This window comes from Colletes gigas, unplaced genomic scaffold (genome assembly GCF_013123115.1).
Source record: "Colletes gigas isolate AHSC1104 unplaced genomic scaffold, ASM1312311v1 Colletes_gigas_Sc00059, whole genome shotgun sequence".
Taxonomy (NCBI): domain Eukaryota; kingdom Metazoa; phylum Arthropoda; class Insecta; order Hymenoptera; family Colletidae; genus Colletes; species Colletes gigas.
Window position 1 is genome coordinate 292,469 of NW_025106688.1, and position 15,396 is coordinate 307,864.

Here is a 15,396-nt window from a genome sequence, read left to right on the forward strand (position 1 = left end):
CTCTCTCTCGGTTTAAAAATATTCACGCACAGCGCGGTGCAGGATGACGGCGTTGCGGATTTAGAAGAGAGAAACGTAACCTTCTCGCAAGCTGGACGCCGGGATCGATTGTAATACAGTCTTCTTAACAGCCGGCTGACACTGGCCCGAAGACATGGATTACCGGTCTGCTGGCACCAGGTGCGAGGATGATTCCCTGGAGAACGAGAAAGGAGTCGGTGCTGCTGCGGTAAGGGATGCATCCTTCTACGCGATTTCACAATCGTTCCGTCAGAGACTTTTAGGGCTACGACGTGTCGCCTCTGCTTTCACGGGTGTTGCATTCTCTTTCGGGTTTTTTTCCTAAATAATCCACTATATTCGACGTCGCATAGGTTTCTCATTGTCACGTGTTTTTTTTCCCCCCTGATACGTAGGTCTTTTTCATCCGCTGCTTTGCCACGAAGATTAATGACAACCGTGACAACACGCTAGAAGGTTCATGCACCAAAACAATAAAGATAAACGGAAACATCCACAATTAATGCTGAATATAACGTTAGAGGCACGAAGTTGAATTGATAGTCAACAGGACGTTATAAATATCGTGATAAAAAAAGGTGATAAATGTAACCCATGTCGTGACGTTGTTTTTTTTAGCGAAATAAAAACGGCGTTGATCGTGTCATTATTTAATTAAGCGATTGATTAAGGAACTTCAGTGTAAGTTTTATATTTCAAGTATTGAAACTATCTTGACAACGATCTAAGTAAAATTCCACGGTACAGATTCGATTTTCACGTATTATTTGGTAAGCGGAAGAATTGAGTACCACTGTTATGTGCGATACGTATGTTTTCTTCGTTAGAACTGTTTTACACGTCGTATCGTGACACAATCGTGTACGAAAAGCAGAGAAGTTCGTTGATTTGAGAATGCGGTTGCTCTATTTCTGGAGTTTAAATCGGGTTACTACATGTTTTCGAACTTCTACCTTCTCTGTGATTTTATCTGTTACATATGATCAGCGACAGATCACAGTGCGATGATATACCGATACGTTATATCGAATCGAATACGCGCGATAACATCATTTTTCAATATTCTTCATGGTTGATCGTCGATGTCTAATTCTTTTTCATTGATATTTATTTAATCATCAAAGTATGAATCACCGTACAAAAACATTTTTATCGTATCGATTCGATTCTCTTGGAAGTCTCGAAAATTAAATGAAAAACGCACTTATGAATACTTAACTTAAAACCAAAAGCATCATTAAATCGCACTCCCACGTGATGTAAATTGTAGAAAACACGAAAGCAATTTTTTAAGTAAATAATCTCGTCGAACTACTATTAACGAGTACTTTAATTAAACAATGAATACTTCGATACTTATTTCTCCTATTTACTTCTTTTTTGTTGCTTTTAATGCGAGCATACTTAACGTTCTATTGTCCGTTGGTACAATTATACTCTTCTTAACAAACAAGTATGTAGAGTGTGTACTGGTTGAATTATCTGATATCATCTGGGATAGAAAATATTGTTTCGGCGCAAAAGTTATTTTAGTGCATAAATAAACAAGACGCTGTTGCTACTCGCATAGTGTATTAAAGGCAGAAAGGGTCGAGTCGATATCTCGGATACTATCGATTCTATCGACAATTTATATAGAACAAACATGTTTTTGAATTTAATTTCTAACAACTTTTGATACGTGTTCTTTTGCTTCTAAAGCAATAGCAAGCAAATTATCGTACATTTTACAGTTTGGCATTTTTCACAATTCTTACATTCTGCAAAAATGTTGGATTTTAAATCGAGCTACATATATCTATAAATGCGCTCTAACTTTCATTATAATTGCATCAGCCACTTTCCCGCGATATGATAATAAACAAACACATAGAATTACAATTCGTTTGCATAGAATATTTAAAAATAAATATTTATCGGCGGGTATAACGTATTTGAAACATATAAACGTAAAACGTAATTGTTTATATTATATAATTTTCATTATGCTAATACGCGCTATTTAATAATAAATTCTAATCCGTCTCTGTTAAATGAAGATTATTCTACAGTAGTTCCATTATTTACGTAATAAATAATATCTAATGTCTATGATTTAATAATATTTATCATTGTTTCGCAGACTAAGATATCGAAAACAGGAGTTTATTGATACTTTCTATTATTTTCCACTTTACGGTGTAAAGCTGCGAGCTATTGTTTACATCAATTCGATCATAGAATGAAATTAAAAGTCGAATTTGATTATAATAGCAACAAGGAATCGATAAAATTAACTTTTTTAAAACTTTTAATAACTTAATGAAAAGATAGATAAAAAGAGAAACTACTATTAATTAGATAAAGTATTATATCTATATATTTATGGATTATTCGTATGAATACGATGGTATGAATTACAATCAAGTGTCTAGTTCTAAAATTATCAATAGATAAACTGTGTTTAGTATTAGTTGTCTGTAATTGAGACCTGTACTAATTCATAATAAATACGAGTTCAATGCGTTTTTTTTCTAATAACTTAAAATTTGTATTTGTTTAGTTGAGTTCATTTTGTATAAAATCGACGCGTAAAATTAAAAAAATTGTAGCTTTTTACTAATCGTTTCAACCGTGTTCAATTATACAAGTATATTATTCTGTAACGCGACGCATGATTTTTCAGTGATTTACGGTCATCTAGCAAAAGTTTTGGACAAAAATTTATCGATATCGAATGTACAACAAATAAAAATGATAAAAAATGTTTTAATAGCGATATTACACCCTGTATATTAACGAAGTTCGTTCTTTTCAAAACTAATGGCCACCGTATAGCGTTGCAACGAATTCGTAACGGTTGCATTTCGTAATTATTTTTACAATATATGCATTTTCGCGTGAAACGTGTGAAAGGTAAACACAACGATAGCTGTAAAAGGATTGCGTAAAAAAGAAAAAAAAAATGCACGTTCGTTTTATCGATCCCTAGATGCTATAAGAGAAAGTGAAAAGAAAAGGTGAAGTCGAGGCGCTTGTAAAAAGATTCCCGAGATTCTTGGCGTTCTTACTCTCGAGTGCTATTCTTTGTCGATGTTTCAGAACGATCATAAGGGCTCGTCGAAGCGCGGCGGCTCGCACACGCGCGGCACTGCAATGTCCTTTGGTTTTCGACGACGACCGGCCTCCGGAATACCGATGCCGATAACGAATTACACGGCGGAATCGAGCTTGCTGCATCCACGATCGAAATCAGCCGGTCCGGAACAGAATCGCAGACGCGACGACGACGACGACGGTAGCTGCGCGATGCGTAATTCCTCTTCTGGACGATCAACGCCTCGTTTAGCGCCGCCGAAGAAAGAAGCCAGCGGTATCGCCGTTAGGACGAATCGTTTCGGTTACAGGCAACCGCAGGCGAAATTCACGAACAAGGTTGGCGATATATGTAGCAGTCATACAGTAAGTCACTACAATCAAGAAAAGATGCAACAACATCAACAAGATAGTTTCGGTAAGCAACCGCACAGGGTGGTGCAGGTTTGCAACGCGGCACCGGCATCGAAGATTAAGCAAGCGCCTGTACAGAATACAGTCGGTTGCAATAATGTTAATACGACGTACGTGGATGGGAGTCGCAGACCGTCTGGGATTCCGGAACCGTTCGGCAGGTATACTCTGCACACCAGTCATCTGCCGTTGCCTCAATACGCTGTAAGAATGACCGACGCGAACTCGAAGATCGCCAAGACCGTGGCGAATCAAAGCAGAAAGGTGTCCGCAGCGTCGAAAAGCTCGACGAGTTCGAAGGAAGGATCCAGCACGGAAGATTCCGGCGTCGGTAGTCAGCAGGGTTGTCGGGAAGAAAGCGAATTGAGGGGCGTCGATTATACGGACAGCGTACTGTCGAGAAGGCACGGCACGGGCAGACCTAGGAACTTAAGGATGGTCGTGAACGGAAAAAGTTTCGATGTCAGAGATGTTAGAGACGACGATAGCACTGTTACCGAAATATCCGTTATACCGTTACCGAAAACGTTCGTTACTGCTGCCACTGGCTTAGTACGAGAAAGAACCACGCAATATCAGAGAATCGTCAATAAGGACAATAGGTACACCGAGTCAACGACGTCTATGTCCACCACGTCCTCGGAGGGATACGACGAAGGATTGGGCGAGGAGAAGGTTTATAAAGATAGATCGCATTCCGAGAAAATTCCTTCCATCAAGTCGGACTTCAGTCCACCGAGTTCGGACGATCCTGAATACGGGCACGGGGAGGCTATGGCTGATGAATATTCGTTAAGTTCTAGTGACGAATGTCATCGTTCCACTACCATCCAACACTTGCAAATTGCTCCGAACACCGCTAAGAACGGAACGGTACCGAAGAGTGCATTGCGTTCCGTGCTTCTTACTATCGAAGATCCTGCGTTCGCCGCAGCCGCAGCTACGTCGACTTCGATGATAGACGATGAAACATCCCCCGTCGATAGTCTTTTCGACAGTCTGACGGCTAGTATTACACAGTCGGACGCGAAAGCCCCGAAGAAGGAGCAAACGATGGAACAATCCGGCAACGACGACGACAGCCCTGGAACGCCAACGAACGCCTCGAATTCGTTGAGTTTGTCGGAGAGCAGAGAATTCTTCGACGATGAGATCGCTGATCAACCTGGGCTTGTTTTCGATGACAATTCGAGAGGCGGAGGTGATACACAATCTGCTATAGCTGGTCAGGTGATCACAGATAACAGCCACACTTTGGTCGAATCCAGTCCTAAAACAGGTACGGATGCTTATCAATTGTAGGAGTAATAGAAGTTTAAATTAAATCATATTATTAAGCGCAAATTATATTATTGCAAAGCGATCAGTGTGTAATTGGTTGCAAAAATTCAACATATATTCAAAGAACTTTTCGTGCAAATGATGTACGATGGAAACGATTTTTAGGTACACTCTTTAAGGAGTTTTCGAGGTCAACTTCACAGTCCCTTGTATGGAATACTGAAACTGTATTTTGTTATTATCATTCTCGACGATAGATATTTAAAATTTCGATTTTCAGTTTGTTGGAAAAATTTTTCTTTCTGCTTATGACTTTGATTAACACTGTTCCATAATTGAACTTGTTTTAAACGCGACAGGCATCTCCCACGAAGTAAAACATAACATTCTCCTAAAAAAGACGAAGTTGATCTTTAGGCCTCCTAAAGACTCCCGTATACAAAGTTTGCGTTTCCATTATACATAGAATAATTTTCTATACACTGAGTATTACATAAGTATCGTACATATGAAATATTTTATCATACACTGTCTCAGTTTGGAGATTATCACGTATATCGCTTTGTAAGAATCTGTTACTTTTATTTGAATTATATTTTAAGTAAGAGTATTATTGCTTTTAATGTTATTTTTCAATCCAATTTTGTTCATCATATTTTAAATTACCAATTCTTGCAGGACATGGAAAAAACTCGACAAACAGCCCCCACCATGGCAAACGAATTAGCCGAGCTGGTAGCGTCGACACTTTGTCTCCCTGTGAATCCATTGCTTCTGACGATTTAATATTGGATTATGAACAGAGCGATGCGAGCTCCTACGAGGAACAAAATCGGTTAGTATTTTATTTTTTTTTATTAATTGATTGCTTATTTCATTAATTTAAAATAGTATTTTGTCACTTAAATGAAACGTAAAAACGTTCTAAAATTCTTGAACTGCGTATACAAAATGTTCAAAAGATTAAGTATTTACATGTTATTACATGAATTATGTTAATAAACATGCATTGAAAAAATTCAGTTTCGTTACTCTTTTCTTTAGTAATTAATCAGTTTATTATTTATTGTTTTAGGGTGGATTCAAACACGGCGTTGCAGGACATGGATGATGCCACTATTCTCTCCGAACTGGAAGCCCAAGGAGAAGAAGTGATGAGGCAGTGGACTTCATTGTTGGGTACATGTCAAACATTGCAGCAAACTAATAATTCAAATACAATTAATAACAATGTGAACAATGGATCGGCCAATAACAATAACCAATCTACCAACGAAATAGGGTGTGTATTTAAAACTTTTATATTGCATTTACTATTTCTAACCGCTTTGTACTGATCGATGGTTTAACGTAATGCTTGTTTCTATAGTAGATACGATTGCATCGAGAACAAATTCTACTAAATATTATTTTTTAGACATCTACAAGTATTACGAATAATCGTTTCGCCGCTTTGAAAATAATTTCAGAATTATTTTTAAATATAGATCAGTGTTCCTATCACTATTGGTGTTGATGTACTTCAAGGAAACGCACAATTGTTTATAGCTTGGAAAATGCTTTTTTTGTTTTGTTTTATGTACTTACATTATATGTTGCTTTGCTGTTTATTATTATACACGTTAATGTGTAATATCACACGGTATAAATATGAGTGCATAAAGTGTCGTGTTTTATATTATTAAAGGTTCAGTATAATATTTAGGTATATAATTCAAAGTACGGAATAAATACTTTATTATTTCACGTCTGCTTTAAATATAGTATATATTCGAAAATTTATGAAAGTGATTAAAAACAGCATTTTAAAGTTAATTACTTCATGATGTAGAAACTCCTTTGGAATTATAAACTTTCTAACATCTTTAATACTTACACGGTGTTCGTATTATACAAAATATAAATTATGTAAGAAAAAATTCGAAATAAGGAACATATTTGAAAGAAAAATCAACTGTAATATTACTACCAGTTGTTCCATATTGTTTCAAAATTTGGAACGCCAGATACTTTTGGATTTGTAGACAGCTATAAAAATAATGTATTTAATTTTTTCTTTATATTGAAAAAACGAAAATATTTCAAGCATGATTCAGTAAAACCTATGTATAAATTAATTCATAAAGGAATCTACGAGTATGCTACAGAACATTTTTCAAAAGGAAAGTAAAATAGTGACTAGTCTACGTTTTTTATTAGAGGATAAATTATATAGATTTTACTATTAGACAAGTTTTCGTTTAATTTCTAGGATTGTTAAGGTAAGTTGTATAATACTATGATATTCAGTGTTATTGCTGAGTTTTCTTTGCATAGTTTAACGTTTTTTCGATACATAGGGCGTATTAAAAAACTAAAATAAAAAACATTATAAATTTATTTCTTCGGCTCGTATTGGTATTTCCTACGTCACGTAGAGGTGACGTATTAATTATTTTCTGATCGTTTCGTACATAAGAATAATTTGCAAATGTTCATCGAAAGCATTTACAATTATCGCTATATGATTTTATGATATAATTTCTCAACTTCTTACAATTCTTTTTTTTATACATATGTATAATTTTGAAGAAAATATTTATCAATTCTTTCAATCAGTCCAAAATCAAATATGTACTTTAGTACATTTTGCGATGTTAGGTGTATTACGTTTGATGCATGATACATGTGTGCACCCGATTACACGAATTTGTGCCGTTTGAGGGGAATATGATTCGATTTAAAATTTAATCGCTAAACGTTATCTATCGTTTCAGCTATACGATACTGAAACCCTATTGTAAAGAAGGTGGATTCGTTTAGCGTGTTATACCTATTCTCTTGAAACTGCATTAATTCTAGGTGCAGGGTGTATGTATGTTCGCTTGGCTTACATAGAATACTTTTATATAAATTTCTACGATATTTATGTCTATGTATAGATATATAATATTAATATTCTAAACAGCAACGATTAATATCATGGTAAGAACGATATGCATTTAATAATCGATAGGTACACATAATATACAATAGAAACATAAATACAATGATATTAGAATAAAAATATAAATATCATTATATTTATATTCAACACTCTTTAATTATTTACACATAAAATGTATATAGATGAAAGCAGGTATGTTATACTCATGATTATAAGCGAGATAGTACTAAAAGATAATTCTCTTTAATGAATAGTTTCAGTAACTAATCTGAAAAATTAGTAGAAGTTTTAAGGGTAATTACATACTTTTTACACTTTCGTATAGTTTCCTTTTTTTTTACATAAGAATAAACAATATATTACTGTATTTTAAATGTTTATAGGGAAAATTAGTATAGGAATATATGAAAAATGAATAATGTCAAAAAATTATTACTTGCAATTATTTCATTTTTATATTACGAATACTATTTATTAACGACACGAATTTTAATAATCTCTTATGCGTACGGGTTTACGTTTTCGAACAATGAATGGAAACGAAGTTTTTTTTTCGAATTATGTATCGAACTGGATTAAATGCTATCACTTTAACGAGCACATTTGTGAAGTACGTCAGAGTTTTAGATATGCGCGAAACATTGTTCTATGGTGTACATTCATCCGTATAAAACTACGTCTGCATTCCAGACGTGCAGGTTTCTCTTCAAGCGAGATATCACACTAGTCTGAACGTTCATTTCGAAATCAATAACTCCGTAGAAGTTGCTTTTATATGTTCATGTGAAAGGGATGTTAGAAACTCCTAACCCATACAAAAATGTTAACATTGAAGGGATGTAGTATTTCGTATTACTTATGCTATAATTAAGTAATGTTAAATTTATTTGAACGTATAGTGTTTACTGCTTTTAAAACAGAAATACGATAGATACTTCTTAAATATTTTTTTTTATTTCTTATAATCCATGTTTAGTAAAATATTTTTTGTTATTTTTAATTATTAGCAGTTGAAGATTAGTTGAACTTATAAACACATACGTATACTATTAGGCGGTTGAATTAGCATTACTTTACAATTTTTTATTTTTTCTGATTATGAAATAAAACATATTTACGTCATCACGTTTTCTGATTCGAACTTTGTACTAGTACTTCAGAGAGTTCTTCGTAGAAGAACATGTACACATACAGAAGACACTGATAATTGACTTCAGTATCAGACTATAGTATAATTCCATAGAATTTCTTGACATGAATCATTTAAAAGTATATTTGCTGAGTTATATAAATGGAAAATTAAAAGTTTCGGGAAAGTATGGAAGTGAAACTATCATTCTATGATGTATGGAAAGAATATGGGTACTCCGGTTACCAAACAAGCGTAAAATTTTCGGTTTCCAACGGAAGGATTAAACAAGTTAATGTCTTTGCAAATTCGTTTAAACGAACTATTGCCATCGCATTGAAAGGGATTGTTATACGTACATGTATATTAGCTCTGAATAACAGTTATAATATTTTTTCGGTTCTCATAATTGTTTCAACAACTGAAACCGACATTATAACTGTTTTCAACTCTTGGTTTTCTGTGGTAGGTGCAATGAAAAGTATTATTTACGCAAGCATTGGAATATAATTCTATGCATTTGAATTTGGCGCGCGGCTCACTTTCCGCCTCCCACCATGCGCCTACCTTTTCCTCCATTCGCTGACTCAGATCAGTATCATGGCGCAGCCGGCAACACGAGCTTGAAACGCAACGTTTGTAGTAACGCGTGTGCGCTCCTACCATTCGCACTATTTTTCCGTGGTTCGTTGTTGTACGCGTCGCGTTCTCGTGTTTTCGCAATCAACGTTCAGTAGTTCTAAAAAAATCGTGAAGTGTTAAAACAACAGTGAATAATAGAAAGTGTGAAATTAAAAAAGTACATCAAACGCACTGTTTCATGTCTAACACGGAAGTTTTGCCAACAAAAGAGTGTTGCGTCAGCGAATCTTCTAATGGGTAATTTATAGCAGAAAACACTAAACAATTTTATTTATCTTTCTTTTCCTCTAAAAAACTATTTTACACGTACGAGAAAAAAAACATTATCAGCGACTATGTCACTGTTCGTAATGTATCGGTTGAATCCTTAGAGATAATATTCTCATCTACATATAATAATTTATAGTAAAATACAGCAAAGAAATTATCACGAATTTGTGACAATAGAAATTAATATCTGTATACTAATGACAATTTTCAAATGAATTTCGAATAAATTTTGCTTTTTTTCTTTATACAAACCATTGTTACTAACCGTGTGCATCTTATAACAAAGATTTTAAATAATAATTATGGAAGTAGAATACACGCTATTGTGCGAATAATTACAGCGATAAAGTATATTTTATAATCAAATTCAACTTTCTGTTTTGTTTGGATCTATTTGACTTCAAAATGATTCGTAATTTTTTCGTACGAAAATATGAAATTGTTCATAATTCTTGAAACAGAAAAAGTGAAGGTCCAATGGTAAGGTCATTGGTACAGTTTGTTGAGCCAAATAGACCCGAAGAGAACAGTAAGATTAAAATATGCTTTGTATTTTTAGCGAATTTTAAGTGTAAATTCTTGGAAATACGTTATTAACGTTAAGTTGGCCATTCTGTATTAATTATAATGTATCCGTTTGCTTCTTTAATTGTATAAGGTATTCAAACATTCATGGTATGAATTTTTCAAACAGCATTCAACGAATAATAAAAGAAAGGATCAAGAAACATGATTCTTAAAATCAACCGTTATGAAGTTATAAAATAAACATATTTTTGCACGTCGAAGAAATTATTTAATATGTCTTCCGGCTATTTGAAAGCGTAATTAAATGTTTTCTCCTTTGTTTCTATCTCTCGGCAACTGTCCTGAATTTTTCGAATTGAAGTATAAAGGGATATTAAATTTACCATACATTCTTAAACAGTTAATTTTTTTCAACATGTTTATTAATACTTTTTTATTTAATACGATACATATGTGCAAAGTTTATATCATGAGTTTGCGAATACCCTGTGTACATAGGAGAAAGAGTATCCTTTCAGTACGATATAATCAATTATGATTTATGTAATAACAACCGACCGTAAAGTATTACGAATTGTTAATGCTTCATTTTTTTAAATAGGTTTCTCATTTACATTTCTCACCTTTTGTCGAGCGTAAACGTAGCTTCGTTATATTTACGGAAAATCCAACTTGTTCTGTTCCAAGATTACTGCAGATTTCCATTTTATTACACTTATTAAATTATACATTTGTTTTTCCACCGTATTGAATCAGCGTCGAGAAGTAATACAGCTGCTCATTCCTTACTTATCGATATAGTAGCAGATGTTTTCTCATATTATTAATAATAGTATATCGCACAATAATAACATCGAATGATACGAATGTTTACCATGCGAGCATTATGATCATGACCTTCCCACAGACTTTACTGCAAGTCCATCTGTATGCCGTGCAATAAAAATAACAACCCAACCGGTAAAGGATTATGTTGCAAGGTGTCACGTTTCGCCGCTGCTGAACGACGCAAAATGTTAAATTTACGTAGTAATCTGATTATTCGATTACATTATCTGTTAGTCTGTTGCACACCTTATTCTTAATTAACATTTTTTACTCGTGATATCAGATATCCATAATGTTTGTTATTCGTAGTCAGGACCGAGCCTAAGTATTTTGGTACACAGCGCAATAATGAACCAAGCACTTTTCGGGGGGGCTAAACTGAAGAATTCTAATTCTAAAAATTACATACAAAATAGAAAAAATAATACAGTATTGTCACGATAAAAAACAAAACCTTCGGGATCGTTCGTATTTAACCAGATATACAGGGTATTCGGCCACCCCTAGGAATAATTTTAATGGGAGATTCTAGAGACCAAAATAATATAGAAATCAAGAATATTAATTTCTTGATTAAGGCTTCATTAAAAAGTTATTAACAAAATTATATTAAAAAATTTCAAATTATTCTGAAAAAATTATTTTTGTGTACAGTGGTCAATTACAATCATTTTTGGTGAGTAGACATACCCCCGAAATCCTGCCCACTTTCGACAAAAAGATTCGGGTAGGTGTTGAAATTTTTCGGTGAAAAAAGTTTCAAATCGTTTAAAAAAAATTATTTCTAGGTTCTGGGGTCAAACACGACCATTTTTGGTGAAAACACATGCCCCCGAAATCCTACCCACTCTCGAAAAAAAATTCGAGTAGGTGTTGACATTTTTCGGTGAAATTAAAAAATTTTAAATATTTCTGGAAAAAATATTTTCAGTTGCAGGGGTCAATTACAAGCATTTTTGGTCATTATACATACTCCCGAAATCCTTCGCAGTTTCGAGAAAAAAATTCCTTACCGAAATTATAATTTCTGGCCAGAAATGTCTGCCCGAATTTTCATGCGAATCTTTAAAACATCATAACTTCTGAACGGATTGGAGGATTTTAATATTTCAAACGGCAAACAATGCGTATTTTGGTGAAGAAAATGTAGAGATTCTAACAATATTGAAGAAGTTGTTCCATGACCCCGTAAAATGAGAAAAACCTCATAAAAATGGTCCATTTTTCAAACTGCCATAATTCCTGCAATAGTGAATATATATCAATGAAACTTTTTTCTGAAGTAGGGCTCATAAACGCCCACAAAAATCAATTACAATCATGTTTGGTGAATAGACGTAACCCAAAAATCTTGCGCATTTTCAAGAAAAAAATTCAGTACGGGCGGAACTTTAAACGTTAATAACTTCTTAACAAAGCCTCAATCAACAACTTGGTATTCTTGATTTTTGTCCTACTTTGGTCACTAGAATCTTCCATTAAAATTTTTCCCAGGGGTGGCCGAACACCCTGTATAGCCATGAAATTCGATACCCTTTTGTCGATACTTTCTTTGATCATTCCGAACGTAGAAAATAACAGTAAGTGATAGATACCACGATACGTATAAGAAACAGTTTTTATCTTACACTCGACGTGTCGTCTATAATATGAGATTTATTTCGAATTATTTTATTTTGTAGTTCCTTTGTAAGTTGTAATTATTTAATTGCGCTTCTCATTGTGTATGCTGCATGCACAATTATCTGGTTTGCGTGATGAGAATTTGAAGGATTGATAATGAGTTTTTCCTTCCTTTAGTCGTTCGTAGTTTTCTCTAATCTGTAATGTATTAGAAATATAGCAAATTGAGCACTCGTAGATAGTACTTTGAGTATTATGTTCTATTAAACGAAAATTTTTTTTACCTTGTAACAATTTTCTTTAACAATCGTAAACGTAGAATCACAAAGTATTGAATAGCATTAAGAACCTTTGGAATGAGAAATTATATTTTTATTGTTTGAACTGATTTGATAGGAATTTGAAGAATCACGTTACCGGTAAAGTTTAAGCGTGTCATTGTGTTTTGCGCTCTCTTTCATTAACCCTTTTAAGTGACTAACTATTACTGCTATAAAATGTTTCATTTAATTAATTTAATCCTTATACACGCATTTCATACTGTTCGTACAAAACTAACAAAACGTTAAATCGAACTTCGGAAATTAACAATTAGCGCCAGAGATCTTATTCGCTTTCTACGAGCATTTGTCCAAACACAAATTTTCCGTGTTTTATATCTTCTTCTCGTTGTTCGTTAAATGCATCGAAAGTAGTTTGGTATTAATATATGCATAGAAATTATTGTTAACACCTCGACCGAATTTGTTGTTTTACTTACAAGATTACCACATTGTTTAGTTGCAAAATTACTTGCTACGGTTACTGGACAATGTTCCTTGGAATATTAGATGTTATTTGTGGTGTTCGTGTGTACCGATGCTCCACCGCAGTTCAGTCGAGAAGCTAGACATTGGGATGCGCGTCTCTACGGTAAATCGATAGTGCGTATAGAAGCAATTGCCTTCTCTCTAAATAACCAATTGGACACCGAGAACTAAATTCGCTCAATTATTGTTTACGGGCTCTGATAATGAACTATTTATCGATCCATTCTTTTAATATTTTGAATTTTATTTGTAACTTCAATTACGGTGTATGGTCGTTCTGCGATTCCTGCATATTTATTTACTCATGAAATATACAGTGAGTGTCACTTAAAATCGTACACCGTGATACTTACTAGATATCCGCTTGAAAAACATTGTTATTATGCATTTACGATGAAAATATTTTAGATACAGGTATACTAATATGTTTTTATTTAATACATGACGGCTATAAATGAAAAACTTTATCTGTAATCAAGGAATTAAACGTATTCAAAAATAACGTACTGAAATCACCAGTCACTAAAAATCGTATAAGTTGGTACGACTGTAATTATTCGGGGAATACCCCATGTTTTTGACAAGTAGTGTTGGTAGCCCTTTGTCTATGTCACCATTCAAATGTTTTACTTAACAAACTCCACAAATTAGTGTGCACTGGGTGTAAAATAATAAAAATGAAACAAACTTCTATGGAAGAACGAAACTTGGTTATTTTTCACTATAAAAATAAAAAAAGTTATAACGAAATTTCTCAAATTATGAACAGAAACAGAAGTACAATTCAATATATAATTAAGAGATACAAAGAGTATGATCGTGTATCAAATAAGTTGAAAACAAGGTCAGATAAAAAATTAAGTACGCGGGATGAACGTTGGATTATTAAAATTGTTAAGAATAATCCACGAATTAGTGCTCTGAAGTTGGTTATTGAAGTCGAAAAATATTTAGGGGAAAAAGTAAGTGATTCTAATATTCGTAGAGTACTTGGAGATAATAAATATCAGGGACGAGTTGCCCGAAACGAACCATAGAGAGCATTTGTTCTGACCATTAGTCATCAGAACACAAAGAAGAGAAGAGAATTTCCTAGGGACTATTTAAAAGAAGATTTCGGCTTTTGGAAAGATGTCATCTTTACAGATGAATCAAAATTCAATATATTTTCATCTCATGGGAAAATAACGGTCTGGAGAAGACCTAATGAAGAAATAAGAATAAAAAACCTTCGGCCGACAGTAAAGTTCGGAGGAGGATCTCAAATGATTTAGAGATACATGTCTGCTGCAGGTGTTGGAAATTTAGTTTTCAATTATGAAAAAATGGACAAGTGGTGCTACTTAAATATACTAAAAAATAGTTTGGAGAAAAGTGCAGAAAAAATGGGAACTTTAAACACTTTTAAAGTTTTTTGCGAACAATGATCCTAAACATACGTCATATGTAGCAAAGAACTGGCTGTTATACGGGGTGTTCAGCAACTCCTGGGAAAAATTTTAATGGGAGATTCTAGGGTCTAAAATAAGACGAAAATCAAGAATACCAATTTCTTGATCGAGACTTCGTTAAAAAGTTATTAACGTTTAAAGTTCCGCCTGTAGAACGGCAATCTTCGAACAGCTGCGTGCGCGTGATAGTGGTTCTCATTCAGCATGAGAAACTCTACTTACTGACGTATCGACAGTCTTACAGTTTTGTGAATGAGAGCCACTATCACGCGTACGTAGCTGTTCCCAGATTGCCGTTTTACAGGCGGAACTTTAAACGTTAATAACTTTTTAACGAAGCCTCGATCAAGAAATTGGTATTCTTAATTTTCGTCTTATTTTAGACCTTAGAATCTCCCA

At 33.9% G+C, this 15,396-nt stretch overlaps 1 protein-coding gene across 6 annotated transcripts in view; it reads left to right on the forward strand.

Moving 5' to 3' along the window:
• LOC122403531 overlaps window positions 1-15,396 on the forward strand; it is a 92,111-nt gene that overhangs the window by 45,049 nt on the left and 31,666 nt on the right. For 2 of the 6 annotated variants that reach the window (XM_043407091.1, XM_043407092.1), the window contains exons 2-5: window positions 132-229; window positions 3,103-4,789; window positions 5,470-5,626; window positions 5,867-6,073. In XM_043407091.1, the coding sequence (XP_043263026.1) occupies window positions 155-229; window positions 3,103-4,789; window positions 5,470-5,626; window positions 5,867-6,073 (2,126 nt within the window). In that variant the 5' untranslated portion in view covers window positions 132-154. Of the gene's footprint in view, window positions 1-42; window positions 230-416; window positions 600-3,102; window positions 4,790-5,469; window positions 5,627-5,866; window positions 6,074-15,396 lie in introns of all 6 variants that reach the window. The other 4 variants (XM_043407089.1, XM_043407088.1, XM_043407093.1 and 1 more) reach the window with 3 other exon arrangements.